Source organism: Pogoniulus pusillus, chromosome Z, assembly GCF_015220805.1.
Source record: "Pogoniulus pusillus isolate bPogPus1 chromosome Z, bPogPus1.pri, whole genome shotgun sequence".
In the NCBI taxonomy this organism is placed as follows: Eukaryota; Metazoa; Chordata; class Aves; order Piciformes; family Lybiidae; genus Pogoniulus; species Pogoniulus pusillus.
The window spans coordinates 88,670,666-88,690,119 of NC_087309.1; the positions used below are offsets into that span (position 1 = coordinate 88,670,666).

At 44.9% G+C, this 19,454-nt stretch overlaps 1 protein-coding gene across 2 annotated transcripts in view; it reads left to right on the forward strand.

Annotated features, from left to right (window-relative positions):
- DYM (dymeclin) overlaps positions 1-19,454 on the forward strand; it is a 265,771-nt gene that overhangs the window by 23,875 nt on the left and 222,442 nt on the right. For both annotated transcript variants that reach the window (XM_064176432.1, XM_064176434.1), the window contains exons 3-6: positions 4,714-4,766; positions 5,396-5,489; positions 7,682-7,815; positions 12,021-12,093. In XM_064176432.1, the coding sequence (XP_064032502.1) occupies positions 4,714-4,766; positions 5,396-5,489; positions 7,682-7,815; positions 12,021-12,093 (354 nt within the window). The remainder of the gene's footprint in view (positions 1-4,713; positions 4,767-5,395; positions 5,490-7,681; positions 7,816-12,020; positions 12,094-19,454) is intronic.

Genomic DNA, 19,454 nt, shown 5'->3' on the forward strand with positions numbered 1-19,454 from the left:
GCTCTTTAGACAGGAAGGGGGAGTGGGCTAACCATCACCTCGTAGTGTTCAGACCCACACCCTGGGGAGGGGTCAAGACCACCTAGGGTCAGGTTCAAGGTCACTTCCTCTGGAAGGTTAACCCTGTACACATCTGCTGGTACCTTTAGAATCAAACACAATAAACTCGTTTTCTTCCTTTATTCTGTGCTGGCAGGAAGAAAATGTCACTATTATTGTTAATTCTAGTTTTGCTGAAGTCTGAGAGTCTGCCCTCTACATAAAACAAAGGCAAATAAAATAATTTCTTGCCTTGTATGAAGGATTTTGGGAATTCTGGCTGCCATGTCACAGAATGAGGCAAGAATTTCTGTTAAGCTTGATTTTTTTTACTTAAGCATGTAGGAAGTAATTATGCACCTCACATGTTTGCTGGATCCAAGGAGTTGGGTGGGGAGGAACCTTATGAAGTTCAGCAAGAACAAGTGCAGGGTACTGCAACTGGGGTGTCGTAACGCCTAGCACCCATGTGTGTTAGGAAGTGACCTGCTGGAGAACAGCCCTACAGAGAAAGTCCTCAGAGTCTTGATGGACAAGAAGTTACCCATAAGCCACCAATGTGCCCTTGTGGCCAAGATGGCCTATGGTGTCCTGGTGTGCATTAGGAAGAGTGTGGCCAACAGGTTTCCATGTCTCTCACTTTTTTTTCTTTCAAAGCTAAGGTAAGAGAAAAAAGCCACTGCTAGATTTTGCTCCAGGTACTTTGAATTGGGTTCTGTTTCTGTACCCTTCCCTCTATACTTTCTCCGTGAATTCATCCTTGGAGATGTAGCAGGATCCCAGTAAGATAGGGCTTGGAAGTGACCTCTGGAAATCATAAAGCCCATCCCCCCCTGCCAAAGCAGGAGCACTTAGAGCAGCTTGCCCAGGATCACAATAGCCAGGGGTGTTTGGGATCTCTCTGGAGAAGGTGACTTCACAGCCTCTTTGGGCAGCCTGCTCCAGGTCTCCATGAACACCATTTCACTGTATGTGTGTGGTGGGGATGGATGTTCTGCCATAGTCCCTCCTCGATAGGGGTTTCTGTTGTGTGAACTGAAAACTTCAAGGTGATACTACCCAGTCTTGAGAATTACAAAATTCAGTGTTGTGTTTGTGTTGTGTGAAGGTTGTGTACACACAGGTAAGTTTGTGTTGTGTAGAGCATCTCTTCTATGAGGCCAGGCTGAGAGAGTTGGGTTTGCTCATCCTGGAAAAATGGAAGGTCCAGGGAGACCTTCTGGTGGCCTTCCAATACTTAAAGAAACCTCTAAGAAAGCTAGGGACAGACTTCTGAGCAGAGCCTGTTGTGACAGGGCAAGGGCAATGGTTTGAAATGAAAAGATGACCTTTAAAGGTCCTTTCCAACCCAAACCATTCAAGGATTCTGTGAATAAGGGTGAATGGCTTGTAGTTAATTTTTGAACATTAAAATTAATTGTGGTAGGAAAAGGAATATTTAAAGCATTTAAAGCTTTGCTGAAGATCAGAAGGTTTACCACTGGTTTTGATCCTGGTAACTCGTAGACATTAAGCAATTCTGTGGAATTTGTTTCAGGGGTTTGTGTTGTTTTTAATAACTCAAAGGGAAGGAAAAAACCCAAACCCTAAAAGAATCCTATCTTTTAAAACACAGATAACTCAGATACTTAGAAATTAGGAAGAAGATGAACCATAATTAAAAGCTGTATCCCAGTGTGGTGAGGGCTGGAAAGGGAACTCTGGGTATCATCTCATTCAACCCCCCTGGTAAAGCAGGGTCATTCAGAGCAGGTCTACCTTTGTGGTTTACAAGCTGCAGCAATGACAACAATCACTCAGGCCATCTTACTAAAGTCTCCAGCATCTTAGCATAGTGGGAGTGGGCTCACGTTGGTTTGGATCAGGATTAGTCAGTACCTAAGAACTCTCTGTGGAGCTGATGTCCAATATAATCTTCACCGCGCCTGTCAGCTCTGAGGAAGGAAAACATCCTGATGACAAGCAGCCAGCTGGACAAATGGAGAATGTTTTCTATTAAAAAGAAGTTCTACAAGTCCTTGTTTCACATAGACCTAGAAATTTGTGGTGTCTGTAATTGCTGGTGGGGGTGTTCTAGCTTGAGAACATTTGTTTTTAATTACTCTGTGTGTCTTTAGTGCTGAAATAAGAGACCACCTTTGAGACTGAGTCTGACAGTTTAAAAATACAGATGAAAATATAACTTTGTTCTTTCTGTTCCTTATGTTTCAACGAATGTAGATACTCAATATCAAAGAAGCCAGCCTGCACAATCTGAAGTTGTCTTCAGATGTCAGCTCCCTACACATTATATTAAGCTTAAATACAGCCAAATTTGCAAGCACCTTAAAAGCTTTGATGTCCCTCTCTTGAAGCATTTCCTACCGGAAAGCTTTGCAATAATTCTTTTGTTTGCTCTTCCTACCACAATCTTTACCTCCACTTCCAGGCCTCAGGAGTTTGGACAGGGCTCAGGCAAAGTCAGCATCTTCCAAGAGCATGGCACCATGTGGGCTTTCAGCAGGAGGACCTAGTTTAGGGGCTTCCCACACCACACCACTCTTTAATCTGATTGATGCAGGAGTCCTTAGGAGTGTGCTGTCAGCTGGACCACCATCCATATTTCACAGCAGAAAGAAGTGGGCCTGTTTCCCATCACCACTTCCTTGCAGAAGATGGCTGGCAGAGCTGTGAGTGGTTGCCAAAATGGGATCGAGTGAGTGGGTGCAGTACCACATCACCTTTTTGTCTTCATTCTCTGATGGTTTTTATATGAATTAGGTTACTTATCAGAAACTTGGCTGCTTAGGAAGCAGCAGCGACTTTAGCAATCTTATTAGGGCAGCATTTTAAGTTTTACAATGTTTTTTGATAAGAAGAGGGCTTGAATAGGGGCCACACCACCGGCTTTTAGAGGCTTCAAACTTCTTCAGGTCTTATTACATTACTGCTTTCCTGTTTGTTCTGTGGATGGTGATTTTCTAACCTTTAATTACAAGGAGGTAGTTGCAGTAGCTCTGAAATTCTTCATCCTATGTTATGTCTTCGAGCACTGAACTGTGGTTTTCTTTGACTGGCTTTTCATTTGGAGAACTCCAGGACTACAAATCTCACAGGTTAGACTAGATGTTAATTGAGCCAGTGTGGGGGCTCTATAATCTTCTCTGGTAGCTTGAGCACTGGGACCTGTTGTGACAGGACAAGGAGTGATGGTTTTGAAATAAAAGAGGGAGATTTAGACTAAAGAGAAGGAAGAAATGTTTGCACTGAGGGTGGTGAGAGCCTGTCCCAGGTTGCCCAAAGAGATGTTAATGTTGGGACACCCTCATATTGCTTAATAGAATTACAGAATTGTTTTGATTGTAAGAAACTTTTAAGATGCTCTCCAAAGAAGGGCAACAAATCTGGTGAAGGGTTTAGAACAGAATTCTTTTGAGGTGTGTCTGGGGGACCTGGGATTATTTGGCTTGGTGAAAAGAAGGCTGAGGGGAGACCTTCTGACTCTCTATGGTTCCTTGAAAGGAGGCTTAAGCCAGCTTTGAGTTGGTCTCTTCTCCCAGGTAAAAAGTTATAGGAGACGAGGAAATTCTCAAGTTGTGTTGGGAGAGATTTAGGTTGGTCATGAAGAATATTTTCTTCCCCAGAAGAGTTGTTAAGGCATGGTACAGGTCGCTCAGGGAACTAGTGCAATCACTTTTCTTGAAAGTGTTTATATAAGGTGTAGATGTGGTGCTGAGGGACAAGGTTTAGTACCAAACATGTCAAATGGTTGGACATGATGGTCTCAAAGGTCTTGTGATTTGATGATCATTGAACCCAACCATTAACCCAGAACTGCTAGGTCACCACTAAACCATGTCCCCCAGCACCACCACATCTACATGGCTTTCTATTCCCTCCAAGAATAGGAATGTTGCCTCTGCCCTGGGCTGCTTGGTCCAGGCCTCAACAACACTTTTGGGGCAGAAATTGTTCCTCATGTCGAACCTGAACCTTTCCTGGTGCAATTCCAGGCTGTTTGTTTTTTTTGCTGTCCCTTTCTCCTTGGGAGAAGAGACCAACCCCACCTGGTCTTTTGAGGAGATGCAGAGAGCAAGAATGTGTTACTGGACTCAGTATTTTGTTATTTGTTGTTTTCCCCTCCCTTGAGGAAAAGTACACTTCCCGCGTATTCTTCTGTTTTGTTTTCAAGGACCAGTTGCTCTGTGCTGGTAGGTCTGTAGTGGCAGAAGTGTAAGAATGTCTTTTTACATGCTTGATGCAGCTGGTGTTAGCTCTCAGTAGTTGTCAGCAGGTCCTGCTTGAGAGCTTTATTGTTCTTTTTAGTGGGGCACTCTGTAGTTTGTATGTGTGGTGTTCTACCTGATAATGGGATGACCAAGCACAGGAATGGGTTGTACAGAGAGATTGTGGAGTCTTTGTCCTTGGAAATACTCAAAAGCCACTTGGATTTTGAGTTGGTGATGGCAGCCAACTTTAAGTGGCTCTGACTGACCAGGGAGGTTGGAGAAAATGACCTCCAGAGGTTTCTTCTCACCTCAGTGAGGCTGTGGTATCTTTGTACACCAGCTCACAGAGTGGTAGAATGAAGTGATTTGCAGAAATATTTGACTACTCTTTTGTAATGAGTACAGGAACACGATTCTTTGTGTAATCATTTTTATTTTCTTTCCCTCCCCCCCTCCCCCCTCCTAGTGCTGACTTGAAGCTCTTGGAAGAAGCCACCATCTCAGTCTGCAAGTCTTTAGGTGAGGAGAAATTGGAACATCTTGACCAGTGTGGTGTATCAGAAAAATGGTGTGCACATTCATGTCTTTAGTAAACTCTACTTGCCTGTCTTCCCCTAGTGAGATTAAAGTTGTGTCAAGAGTGTGTTTATGTATGTCCCAACATTTTAGAAACTTCCATCACTAACTGTTTTGTAGAACTTGAACTTTAAACCAGAAGATTTGGATCAAGTAATTCCATCCCTATTAGCTCCTTTCCCTTCTGCCCTCTAAAGTGATCAGTGAAGGGGATGAATTAGAGGATGACAAGAAGGGATTTCCTTGTTTGTTTCCAGAAGGTAAAAGCCAGTTGTGAAAACTTGCCCAGCTTTTCTGACAGGAGGCTGTTATGGTAGAGACAAGACTTGGAAAGGAAGCAGTTTGTGCTCCACATTAGGGATGTTTTAAATCTAGGGTGAAAAAGTGTGTTTATTTATGGAGTAGTACTAGAGAATCTTGATAGGAAAACAGCAGCTGTAAAGAAAAACATATTTTGCTTTATGTAGAAATAATTTAGCCTTTGAAATCTGTTTTCATTCTGTATATTGTTTGAACTAAATGGTGCTGACTTACATATGCTACATAATCATGTTTTATCTTTCCTGACCTAGTTGAGAAGAACCCTCGAACAGGAAACCTTGGGTCATTGATTAAAGTCTTTCTGTCTAGAACCAAAGAGTTGAAAATTTCAGCAGAATGCCAGAAGTAAGTATCCAGGAAAGAGCTCTGTGTACTGTACCACAATTGGCTTGTTCCTTTTGGCCACTAGCTCTTCAGTTTTCTGCTTTACTGGTTAAAATAGTCACAGAACAAATTTAGGGTTCTCTTAAATCGTTGTGCAATGGTTTGTTTGGGAGTTACCTGCCCCCACACTCTTATGAAATCAACTGGAATAGACTCAGATGGCTGGAAGTTAAGGAATGAAGCTATATTTACAGCTTAGCACAATATACAAGTAGGTATTTACAATATATCGCAAATATATACAGCTATATACAGAAAAATACAAGTTAAAGGTAATACAGAAACACAACAGCCCTCCCAGAAATCAGAGTCCCCAGCAGGGGCTCCCAACCACCCTTCCACCTTCTTTCCACTCCTCTACCTTATCCCAGAGTATGCCTTATGGTCAAGGTGAGCTGCAAAGATCAGCAAGGGGCGGGGACCCAGGGAGAAAATCACAGACACTGACAGAGACCCCCAGACTCTGTCTTGTCTATATTTGTGTTCTTGTTTTTATACCTCTCAGCAAGCCTATGATTGAAGTAGACATCACCATTGTTTTCTTTTCACAGCCTACAATCTAATTTCTCTTTTTAAAATACTGCAGTTCACCTCAAACTAGCACACCTTGTGTGAAATAGAACAAATATCTGGTACTTCTCCAACCACAGGGGAAGAGGAGGAAACTCCCAACATACCTGTGCTGATTTTCTGTGTTACATAAGCACATTAGTGTTCAAGTAGTGTGATTTGAGATTGCTACTGGTTTAGAGCTGCTGAGGAATTACTTGATTTTTTAGCTAAATCTTAATGTATGAACCAGGATTTTATCTTGGGTAAGACTGTCTTGTATTTAAAAACAAACTTCTAGATAAAGACATTGCTTGTAAATCTTGTCGTGAAGCTGCCATGTATTTTGCTTACCTCTTGCAGCAGTAGAAAAGAACTCTGAGAGGTTTCATGTGCAGCAGTGCCTGTTTTTTCCAGGCAGCTTTCTGAGATGGTTCCTCCAGAGCCATGGGTAAATCTCCAGCTCTCAGTAGATCTGAAGTTTCAAAAGGAAAGATTTTTTTTTTCTTTTTGATGCCCCCTTACTACCAGGACTGCCCTCAAACTTTTGGCTTGTATTTAGAGAAGAGAAGGTTCCAGGGAGATCGTCTGGTGGCCTTTCAGTACTTCAAGAAAACTCTAAGAAAGTTGGGGACAGACTTTTTCCCAGGGCCTGTTGTGACAGGTCAAGAGGTGATGGTTTGAACTAAAAGAGGGGGATTGAGAGTGGAGGGAAGGAAGAAATGTTTGAGACTGAGGGTGGTGAGAGCCTGTCCCAGGTTGCCTAGAGATGTGGGAGATGCCCCACTCATTAATGGATTTGAGGGAAGGTTGTTGGGGCTCTGGGCAACCTGCTTTTGTTGCAGATGTCCCAGATGAGTGCAAAGGACTTGGACTGGATGACCTTTAAAGGTCATCCAACCTTCCAACCGAAACCATTCTGTAGTAACTCATTCCCACTTGGGTAGCTCCTTCTGCTTTAACGCAGAAATGTTTTAAATCATGCCTTCAAGCAAGAGCTGGAACTCCATGCTCTTACATGGGCTTCCCAGCTGCTGCTTACTGGGACTCAATTAAATGTGATGAGCATCTATTGCCCTTGCATTCAGAAAGCTTGGGAAGTATCTACCTATGTTACGTACAGAAGTCTTGCTTTTTGGTGCTCCTCAAGTCCATAAGTACTTGTGGTCTTCTGAAGGCTATTTGACTGGGAAAAGTCCTATGGTTCAGAGATCCAGAGCAGCTTTCATCTCACAGCTATAGGAAGCCTTTAAAGGTGTGGATTGAGTGGATTGAGTACCTAGAAACCTTTATAAGTATACTGAGCTATCTAGTGAGCTCTTTCAGGTGTAGTGCTTCTGACAATAGTAGTGTTTTTGACAATGACAAAGTAGTTAGGAGTAAGGTTGCATCCTCTGGGGGAAAATAAAAATACTCCCCTTATACACATTTGGAATTTTCTTACTGTAGCATCAGCTGAAGTTCTCCTTGCTTGAGCACTTGCCTTTTCCTTCCTTCACCTGTAGGAACCCATTTTTCTAGCCTGAAATGTATGTTCTTATGGTTTGATGCATGCTCCAAGTTAAGCATTGCTGATGTCTTGTTTCTTTATGCTTCTCTTCTAGTCACCTCTTTATCTGGCAGGCTCACAATGCACTGTTTATTATTTGCTGTTTGCTGAAAGTATTCATCAGCCAAATGTCAGAAGAGGAGCTGCAGCTTCATTTCACATATGAGGAGAAAACGGCAGGCTCCTATGGTAGGTGGACACCAGAGCTGGGAAGCATATCCCTCAGGAAAGTAAAAGAGTACTGGTATTTACAGGCATGGTGCTGAGGAACATGGCACAGGGGTGATCTTATTAGTGTTAGGTAAATGGCTGGACTCAGTGATTCCAAGAGTCTTTTTCAGTCTAATGAATTCTCTGATTGTGCCCTTTGTGAAGAATCCCAAGCTTTACTTTAAACCTAGAAATTAAATAGATAAAACAAGCTTGTTATGTGAGACAACCTTTGAGGTGGAAAGTGTGGAGTCAATAGTGAAACTGACCTTAGAGTCTGATGTAGTTGAGTGCGCAGCATCTTCCATTCTACCTTACATGTGAAACAGAACCCTTGGAAATGTGGTGAGAGATTTTAATAACATATTGACCGCCATCATGAGCCAGCAGTGTTATTCACAGCCTGGAACCAGACGTGTCCTGGTTTGATCCCAGACAGCACCTGCAAGGAGGGGATTCTGCCCCTCTGCTGAGATGCCCATAGGGTGCCAGGGCCAGCTCTGGCATCCTCAGCACAGCATAGACAGGGACCTGTTGGAGCAGAGAAGGCTGCAGCAATGCTGGCAGGGCTGTAGGGCTCTGCTGGGAGGCCAGGCTGAGAGAGTTGGGCTTGTTCAAGAAAGCTGAGGACAAACTTTTTCTCAGGGCCTGTTATGACAAGGCGAGAGACTAATGGTATGAACTAAAAAGGAAGATTGAGAGTGGGGAGCAAGAAGAAATGTTTGAGGCTGAGGGTAGTGAGAGCCTGTCCCAAGTTGCTCAGAGAGGTGGTGGGTGCCCTATCCGTGGAAGGTCAATAAACCCATTTAGTGGCACACAGCACAACTACATCAGAATCTCAAAATGGTTTGGGTTCAAAGGCACTTTTAAAGGTTACCTAGTCCAAACCTTTTGTAATAAACTGGGATAGCTTCAGCTAGATCATGTTGCTCAGAGCCCTGTTCGACCTCATGTAGAGTGTTTAGAAGGGTGAGGCTATATGGGTTCTTAAGGAGAAAAGGCATTTTTGCTGCCTACATTATAGACCCTGTGTTATGGCCAGGAATGAAAGTGGGCTGTATTATTATAAGTGAAAGTCTCTGGAATATGTATTTTCCTCTGGTTAAACCATTTTGCTCATGTAATGTGTGCTAATTGAGCATTTGTCATCTATGTAACCTTGGGAAAGTGTTTAAAGATTGAAAATGATTATTTTCCCTTCTATATTATCCCGAAAGTCAAAACAAGCAAACCTCACAAAAAAAACCAAAGAACCCACAATGTCAGTAGCCAATGTTTGAGGATTTAAAAACCCTTTCTTCACCAGAAAGGCTGTCAAGGCTTGAATCAGGCTGCCCAGGGCAGTGGTGGAATTCCTGTCCTTGGAGGGACTGAATAGCCTTGGGGATAGGGTGCTGAGGGACTCAGTTTAGTGATGACCTGGCAGTGCTGTGTTACTAGTTGGTCTTGATGATCTCAGAGGTCTTTTCCAACTAAAGCGTTTCTGTGAGTCAGTGGCTGATAATAAATGGTGCTGCAGCATAACTGGACCTTTTGAAAGGAATACCGGTGTGAAGTGTGAAGTTTAGAAGATAACACCAATGATTCCTCTCTCTGATCATATCTGGACTGATTCACTCTTCTACATCCCCAGGCTTTATGCCTGTCTTTGGTCTGAGTACATGACCTATTAATATGGCTGAGTGTTGTATGCAGTCTTTATCCTGGGGTTGAGGAAGGCATTGTTGAGGAAAACACAGTGTTCCCTGTTTATAGCTCTCTAGCACGTTATAGATTTGGCAAATGTGCTCCCCATTGTTTTGGAAAGACAAGAATTGAACAAGAATGTGTCTGCCCCAATGGGGAAAAGGATACATTAATTACTGAAGTTGAATGACACTTAGTAGAGCAATTAAGAGAGCTGGGTGGGCAGAAACCTCGTTCAGTTCAGCAAGGGCAAGTGTAGAGCCCTGTGCCTGGTGGGGAACAACCTCTTGCACCAGGACAGGTGAGGGGCCAAGCTGCTGGAAAGCAGCTCTGTGGAGAAGGATCTGAGCGTGCTGATGCACAGCATATTGCCCGTGAAGCAGCTAAGTGTCCTTGTAGCCAAGAAGGCCAATGGTGTCCTGGGGTGCACTGAGAAGAATGTGGCCAGCAAGTGAAGGGAGCTTCTTCTCTCGTCTGCTGTGCCATAGTTGAGCCTCATCTGTGTTCAGTTCTGAGTTCTCTAGTTCAAGACAGATGGTGAATGACTGGAGAGAGTCCAGTAGAGGCTGCAAAGATGCTGAGGGGCCTGGAGCACCTCTGTGAGAAGGAAAAGGATGAGAGCACTGAGGCTCTTGAGCCTGGAGAAGAGCAGCCCCACAGGAGATCTAATCAGTGCTCAGTAAGAGTCAAAGGATGGGGGCAAGAGGATGGAGCCAGACTCTTTTCAGTGATGCCCAGTGACAGGTCAAGAAGCAATGGGCATGAACTAGAACTCAGGAGTTTCAATCTTGGCTTTAGTTTTATTATGTTTTGGGGAAGAGCCCTCTCATATTCAAATAATGTAACTGAAATGAGGCACGGACAAATTATATTCTTGATATGAAATCTCTTTGCTTTTTCATCATTTTCTTCTCCTCTTTTCCCTCAATTGTGAAGAGAAAAAAAAATAGGAGCCATTTGGGAATTGAGCACAGCCTGACTGTCCTAGCATTTTCTGCCTTCAAATACTGTTAGGAAAGTGTCAGTTTCAAATTACTTTAGAAGACAATATCTGGGCTTAGTTTTGGCTCTGGTTTCTGTCTAAGGTTAAATACTTCTTGCAGTTCTCAGTCTTTACTAACAAGAGCTTCATTGTGTTACTCATGGGGGATTCTAGATAAAGGAAACCATGTTTCCATGATAAAAAAACCCTATTTCCTCTTGGACATTCAGTTCACTAGGTGACAGTTTTTAATGTGTTTTGTATAAACTGATTGTGGAACGATTTTTGCTTTACTGTGAGTGTTCCCTCCAGTGTGCTTCTTAGAACTGAGCCCTGGATTGAGGAACAGACACGGGTTAAACAGAGTTACAAGGCCATAACCTGGCTGTAACGTTGTGTTTATTTGCAAGGCTTATTTATTGGAAAACGTGAAATAGAGGAGTATTTGGGTAACTGTTGTGCTGTAATGCCTGCTGGCTAAGGCAAAGGCAAAAACTGCTGTTAGCCCGGTTCACCCTGTGAAACTTCACACTTTTTGTGCTGTGGGTTTCTCTTTATAGTTTTGTTTTGACAGCAGAATAAGACTCTGGATGAGCTGAGAGGTCACCTCTAAGTGATGTGCCTCAGCACAACATCTGCACAGCTTTGAAACCCCTCCAGAGGCAGGGACTCTGCCAGTGCCCTTGAGCAGCCTGGTTTGGGGCTCGATAACCCTTTTGGGAAAGAAATTGTTCACCATGTCCAACCTGAGCCCATTTCTTTGTCTTATCACTTGTTCCTTGGCAGAAGAGACCAACTCCCACCTGACTCCAGTGTCCTTTTAGGGAGCTGTAGAAAGCCAAAGGTCTCCCCTCAGCCTCCTTTTCTCCAGACTAAACAACCCCTGTTCCCTCAGCTGCTCCTCAAAAGATTTGTGCTCTGGACCCTTCACCAACTTCATTGCCCTTCTCTGGAAGGGCCAAAGTACCTGGGCATATGCTGGCTTATCTTCAGCCAGCTGCTGACCAGCCCCTCCAGGTCCTTTTCCACCAGGCAATTTCCATCCATTCCACCCCAACTCTTGTGGGGTTGTTATGTCTCAGGTGCAAGACCCAGCACTTGGTCTTGTTAAACCTCATCTTACTAACTTCGGTCCATCAATCCAGCCTGTCCAGGTACCTCTGCACAGCTTCCCTACTCTCAAGCAGATCAACATTTCTGCCCAACGTGGTGTTGTCAGCAAACTCACTGAGGGTGCCTTCATCTCCTCATCCACATCACATGATTGAGATACTGAAGCAAACTGGGCTCAATATGACAAATTCTTTTCCCCAGTGACTCTGGCAAGTGTTTTTGTTACAGGTCCTTTAAAAAACGCTGATAATCCCAACTGTTTTCAGTGAAGAATGAACCTCCTGAAGCAGGAGTAGTCTCTCCTTTTGTTGCATAATTAAACATTGATCTTTTGCATCTATGTGTTTAAGTCTTTGGTTTCTTTTGCTGTTTGAAAATGCAGAAATCCTCTGCTTCTTTTCAGGAACAGAGTGTGAAGACCTCATAGAAGAGCTGCTGTGTTGCCTCATCCAGCTCATTGTTGAAATTCCTCTCTTGTAAGTTTAATTTTTTTGTTTTCATCCTCCCTGTACAAACTGAGCAAATATAAACTTAGATTGATGGGGTTATAATGTTCAAATACTTGAGGTAATGCAGTACTGATAATGACGTGCTGCTATTACCAGCCCTGAGTATTCTACTGGAAGAAGTGAGTACGTGATGAGCATCTGACATCCAGTTCAAACCATCACAGAAGCTAACCTGATCTGTTTTGTAAGAGTTCTGTTGTTTGTTTCGGTGCCTCTGTCAGTACACAGTTACTTCTAATACCTGTCTAGGAATGATTGTGCTAATTGTACAGGGAAAGATAGCTTGGAAGTGTCACCACACCTCCAGGGGATTCAGTAAGCTGGAAACAAAAATTGCTCTTCTGCAGTCGTGTGGAGGTTTAAACTCTGTGTGTGTGTGCTAATAAATTGTGTTAAGTCAGTCATATGATTTACTAAACTACTCACTCCAAGGAGAGGGCATGGAGCGGCTGGAGCATATCCAGAGAAGGGCAACAAAGCTGGTGAGGGGTCTGGAGAACAGCGCTGGTGAGGAGCAACTGAGAGAGCTGGGGTGGTGAAGTGGCTGAGGGGAGACCACCTGGATCTCTACAACTCCCTGAAAGGAGGTCACAGCCAGTTGGAGGTTGGTCTTTTCTCCGATGTAAGGGAGGACAAGAGGAAATGGCCTCAAGTTGTATCAGGGGAGGTTTAGGTGGGACCAAATGAGCAATTTCTTTCCTGAAAAGGTTGGCAAGGCCTAGACCGGGCTGCCCAGGGCAGTGGAGTCTCCATTCTTGGAAGGAATAAATAGCCCATGTAGATGTTTTCCTGAGGGACATGATTTAGTGTTGACCTGGCAGTGCTGGGTTAATGGTAGAACTTGAAGGTCTTTTCCAACTGAAACCATTCTGTGATTCTTAGAAATAAGTGGATTTTTTCTGTAGATCTCCAAATTGATTTACATGGCTTTTTTGATGCCTCTGCTGTCTTTGGGCTATGTGGATTCCACATTACTTTTCGGCTGTGTCACATCCAGCATGTTGTATGTTTGAGAACTTACTTTGGAAATAAAAATGCTTTTCTACACCTGTCTAGGTTAAGTTTAACTTCTGTTTTCCCAAAACAAATTTAGTGAAAGATGTATTTTTTTAATCTTTCGTGCTAAATAGCATTGTAGTCTGTGCCTATACTGTAGTGCTCCAGTTAAAGCATCAGAGATAATTCATCATAGTGTAGTGTGTGGCTCTGATGCTGCCTTTTTTTTGTACTTGGGATTGTTCTTGTGTTTGGAAGGCTGACAAAGATGCAGTTATTACTGAAACACAGCTCTCATTAAACACAGCACAGTCAACATGACATGAGGGGTTTGTGTAGGTATGTGTAATGAATTAGCAGCATGGTTTAGAGTGTCATGCTACAGAACTCCTCAGGACTTCCTGGAAGAGATAGACTTTTTGTTTGGAGCAGATTAGAGGAAGTACAAAAGGGTGAAAGGACTCTGATGCATGAGCAAGCTCATAAATCCTGCAGGGCTTTATTTTATTTTCTTGGAAGTCTCAGTGTGTGTGTGGAGTCCAGTATCATTTAGTCTGTCTTTCTAAGACAGTCATGATTTGTTTTAATCCTCCTAAGCAACTGAACCTCTCAGCGTCTCTATTCCTGTATGAATGTGGTTGCTGAGAATGGAAGTAGCTGTCTAGGATCAGGGCCGAGCGGGCCACCAGATCAGTGACCAAGGCTCTCCATGAACCCCTCTGCTTCCCAAAGAGAAGGAGAAAGGGAAGAAGGGAGAGAGACTGATGGGCTGGGAAAGAATCTCAATTATCTGGGATGGATGATCCTGTGAATCAGAGACAAAGATTCACAAACCAATATAGAACCCAACCTCTGACGGAAATGATGTCACCACTGATACTGGGGAAGTCCCAGGCTGGACTCAACAGCAGATGGGAACCAGATTCAAGAGCTGGACTCTGTAACTGGATTCAGGAACACAGGAGCCAGGATTGAAGGCAGAAGCAAGAGAGTCCTCTTGGGACACTAGCCAGTGAGGAAGAAATGCTGGTGATCCCTCAGCTTTCTCCTGAAGATTCCACCCATGGGCTGCACTCTCTTGGTGGGCAGTTGAGGGTCACCTGTTCTGCCTGCTCCTCCCCACAGCTGCCATCTCTGCCTTCCTGCCCTCCAAGGTGTGGCACAAGCTGTGGCAGTGCCCTTGGTGTGCTCAGAAGCAAATCTCAGCCAGAGCCTTTCTGCAGCCAGTCCTTGGCAGGAGCTATCCACGTCAGTGTGGTCACTGCTAGGAGCAGCCCCTGGCTGTGCAAACCTGCCTTGAACTGCAGGAAGAGGGAAGTAATAAAACCCAAAAATCGCCCTAGTAAAATAGAATCATAGAATCACAGAATCAGCCAGGTTGGAAGAGACCTCCAAGATCATCCAGTCCGACCTATCCAGTCAACTAGACCATGGCACTAAGTGCCTCATCCAGTCTTTTCTTAAAAACCTCCAGGGATGGTGACTCCACCACCTCCCTGGGCAGCCCATTCCAATGCCAATCACTCTCTCTGTGAAGAACTTCCTCCTGACATCCAGCCTATGATTTTCCTGGCACAACTTGAGACTGTGTCCCCTTGTTCTGTTGCTGGTTGCCTGGGAGAAGAGCCCACCCCCCACCTGGCTACAATGTCTCTTCAGGTAGTTGTAGACAGCAATGAGGTCACCCTTGAGCCTCCTCCAGGCTAAACAACCCACTGAGGCCACTTCTTAAGTCCTGTGCCCAGTTTTGGACTACCGAGTTGAAGAAAGACAAGGAACTTCTGGAGAAAGTCCAGTGGAGTTTACAAAGATACTGCAGAGGAACCTGAAGCATCTCTGTGAGGAGGAAAGGCTAAGAGCCCTGGGGCTGTTAAGCCTGGCGAAGAGCAGTCTGAGAGGGGATCTGAACATAGAAGGCTTCACCTCAACATGAGGAGAAAGTTCTTTACAGTAAGGGTGATGGAGCCCTGGAGCAGGCTGCCCAGAGAGGTTGTGGAGTCTCCTCCTCTGAAGACTTTCAAAACCCACCTGCATGTGTGCCTGTGCAGACTATCCCAGGTGATCCTGCTTCTGGCAAGGGGATTGGATTCAATTTCTGGAGTTCCCTTCCAACCTCTAGCATTCTGGGATTGTGATCAGTGTTCATCAATAGCTAAAGGAAGAGGGTCAAAAGGATGGGGCCAGACGGTTTGCAATGGTGCCCAGAGACAAGGCAAGGAGCAATGGGCATGAATTGTAACCCAAGAGGGTCCACCTGAACAAAAGGAGAAACTTCTTTGTTGTGAGGGTGCTGGAGGCCTGGAGCAGGCTGCCCAGAGAGGTTGTGGAGTCTACTCTGGAGAGCTTCTGAAGCCACCTGGACATTGTGATTGTGGACAAGCTGCTGTGGGTGCCTCTGCTTTAGGAGGAATGTTGGGCTGGGTGATGTCCAGAGGTCCTCTCCAACCTTAACCATTGTGTGGTTCAGTGATTCTCTCTATGTAACATAATAGTTTGGGAGGAGGAGGGATTAGGACACCTGTGTGTCATGTTTTGCAGGTAGGTACATAATCTTCACCCCTATTCCACACTGACCAAAAGCAAGAGTAAGTGTTTGGGCTTGGCAGGGGTAGTGAGTTCATGAAGGCTTGAGTCTTGAGCATGGGCAGGTCTTGCTCTCACCTCCGAGCTTGCTCTAGTAGAAGGCTTGACAGAATGAGCTTATATTTGCCTACAAAAATACACTCATAGATAGTTGGAAAATGCAGGGGAGCAATCTCACTCAATAAGGAATGTGTGTGATACAGGGAAATGAGGGTGCTGAGACACTGGAACAGGTTGCCCAGGGAGATTGTGGATGGTCCCTTCCTGCAGCTGCTGGATGAGGCCTTGAGGAACCTGGTCCAGTGGGAGGTGTCCTTGCCCATGGGAGGGGATTGGAATTGGATGATCTTCAAAGTCCCTTCCATCCCAAACCCTTCCATGATTCTATGAATTTAAGAAACTATTTATCCAACTCAGTTTGTATTGAGAAGGACAAATATGCTTTAAAACCATTAGACTTGGTGTAGCTAAACCAGGTTGTAATAGGGACTGTGATACTCTGGCTCTGTAGCTGAGAGTCATTGGAAAGCTCTTGAATTATCTTTTGGAACAGCAGACTCTGCTGTTTTGTACAAAGCACCAGGGAACAAAGTTTCACATCTACTTTTCAGACATTTTATAGGATCTACAGCATTACTGCTTTTCAGGAATTTAGATCCTTACAGCTCTTGGGTTGATGTTTGATTTATGGCTCCCTTGGGCAGGTTACAGATACTCTGCTTTTCTTTTCCCTTTTTTTCCTTCCTTGGCTTTGTAAGTGTCAGCCCTCAGGACTCTGCATGAATGATTAAACGGACCTGGTGAGCAAAAAAAGATGCGACTTTGGTCTTTAGTTCTGTGACTTTTATGTAGGAGCGAACAGTTTGTTGTGAGATAGAGCCCCCAAAGCTTTAAGTTATGAAGGCTTCTTTCAGCAGCTTGCAAAGAGCTGGTGCACGTGAGAGAACATCTGCTTGTTATCAGGACATTTTCACTTCATTAAAAGCTCTAAATGCATATGGGGGAAAGAAAATGAAGTGCTGTGATCTAGTTACATCACGAGCAAGGAGCACCCTGTGGCGCTAGTAGAAGTGAGTGTTCCTGTTACGTTCCATTATTTGCTGTAGATACAACTGGTTTAGGTTGCAGTCTTTCCAAACTGAAATGCTGACAGTGGATTGAAGGAGAGGCTGTGGGTGGTGTCTACCTGGACTTTACTAAAGGCTTTTACACCATGTCCCACAGCATCCTCCTGAGAATCTGGCTGCTTATGGCTTGGATGGGCGGGTGCTTTGCTGAGTCAAACTGTCTGGAAGGCTGGGCTCAAAGAGTGGTGAGGAATGGAGTTCAGTCCAGTTGGTGATTTGTCACCAGTGCTGTTCCCCAGGGCTCAGTGCTGGGGCAAGTTCTGTGTCCATCTGTGATCTGATTGGAGGGGATTGAGGCACCCTCAGTGGGTTTGCAGATGACACTGAACTGAGTAGAAGTGTTGACCTGCTTGAGGGTAGAAAGGCTCTACAGAGGAACATGGACAAGTTGGATTGATAGACTTGTGCCAATGGGATGAGGTTCAACAAGACCAAGTGCTGGGCCCTGCACTTGAATCCCAACAACCCCATGAATGCTCCAGGCTTGGGGCATCTGCTGAAGAGTGGGGCATCTGGGGCATCACACTGTCCATCTGCTGAAGAGTGTGCCCAGGTGGCCAAGAGGGCCACCAGCATCCTGTTTTGGATCAGCAATGATGTGGCCAGCAGGAGCAGGACAGGGATTGTCCCCCCTGTACTTAGCCCTCGTGAGGCCGTATCTTGAATCATTGGTTCAGTTTTGGGTCCCCTCATTTCAAGAAGCACACTGAGGGGCTGGAGTGTGTCTAGAGAATGGCAGTGAAGGTGGTAGAGGGTTTAGAGCACGAGTGTTGTGAGGGGCCACTGAGACACCTGGCCTTGTTCAGCCTGGAGAAAAGGAGGCTGGGCAGAGACCTTCTCACTTTCTACAGCTCCTTGAGTTGGAGGCAGGTGGGAGTCAGTGATAGGACATGAGGAAATGGCCTCAAGTTGCACCAAGGGAGGTTTAGTTTGGACATGAGGAACAATTTCTTCCTGGAAATGATTGTCAAGGCCTGGAACAGGCTGCCCAGGGTAGTGGTTGAATCATCATCCCTGGAGGTAGTTGAAAGGTAGTTGTAAATGTGGTGCTGAGGGACAGGAATTAGCCAGCCGACTTGATAGTGTTAGGTTAATGGTTGGACTCAATGATCTTAAAGGTCTCTTCTAGCCTAGAGAATTTTGTGATTCTGTCTTCTGACTCATTTAAGGTTGCTTGCTACATTTCCTAGGAGCTTAAAAGCCAAATGTAGGAGGCAGAAGGGCAAATGAATTGTTTTTGAAGCTCTGGAGGATCATTGCAGTGTGGGAGCAATGTCAGGTACAGGTGATGAGAGAAGTTAAAGCTTTTTTCATTGCTGATTTTGAGCAGCAGAGAGTTCAAGAACTGTGTTCTCTCCTGTTTCAGGAGTTGTACTTTAATTCAGGCTAATGCTTTCTTAAAAGGGACTTTTAAAGGAGCTTTGTCTAGCTGACAGTAGCTCCAGGATTTGAAGAGCTATTTGACTTGGTAGCTTTGTCTAACCATCGAAGGGAAACTTCCATCTGTTGAGGCTTAGATGGTAGCTAGCAAAAATATCCAAACTGAAGGAGGTTTGTCTGGCTTTGCTTTGAGGAACCTCACACTTTTAAGGCTCTTGTACTCTGTGTAGGAGAGATCTGAGGAGTATAAAGAGAGTTTTATTTGCTGCTGCTCGTTGGTGGTGCAGCAAGTAAATACTTATTTGGAAGATTTTCTCTGTCAGACTGTGCTGCTATCCAGCAAGATCTGGGCAAGGTGAGAGTTGGATGAAGTGGAACCTCGTGGAAGTTCAGTAAGGATGAGTGCAGAGTTCTGCATTAGGGGGGAGGAACGACACCAGACACCACTGCAGACTCAGGGTTGTCCTGCTGGAAGGGACCTACATGGAGAAAGGCCTTCGAGTCCCAGTGGGCAGCAGGTTCTTCATAGGACAGCAATGTGCCCTTGTGGCCAGGAGGGACAAAGACATCCTAGGGTGCATTAAGAAAAGTGTCCAGCAGGTCTAGTGAGGTTTTCCTTGCCTCTACTCTGCCCTGGTGAGACCACACATAGAATACTGAGTATGGTTCTGGGCTCCCCAATTCAAGAGAGACAGGGACCTGCTGGACAGAGTCCAGTGGAAAGCTACAAGGATAACTGGGGGACTGGAACATCTCTTCTATGAGGACAGACTGAGAGAACTGAGGCTGTTTAGTCTGGAGGAGAGAAGGCTGAGAGGGGGGTTCTTAGGAATGTCTGAGGGGTGGGCATCAGGATGAAGGTGCCAGGCTCTGATGGTGCCCAGTGACAGGGCAAGGAACCATGGGTATAAGCTAGAACCCAGGAGGTTTCACCTCAACATGAGGAAACACTTATTCATGGTGAGGGTGCTGGAGCAGACTGCCCACAGGTTGTGGATTCTGCTTCTCTGAAGACTTTCAAAACCTTCCTGGATGTGTTCTTGTGTGATCTACCCTGGGTGATCCTACTCTGACAGGGGATTGGACTTGATCTGCAGAGGTCCTTTCCAACCCCTAACATTCTGTGATTCTGTAATAAAGGGTCTTCAATCCAACTGTCACTTACATCCCTTTGAGGCCCCCTGTAGAGTATTTCCATCTTCAGTCGTTTTCTGCCTCTCATTGTGTCTCACAGTGCAGAAT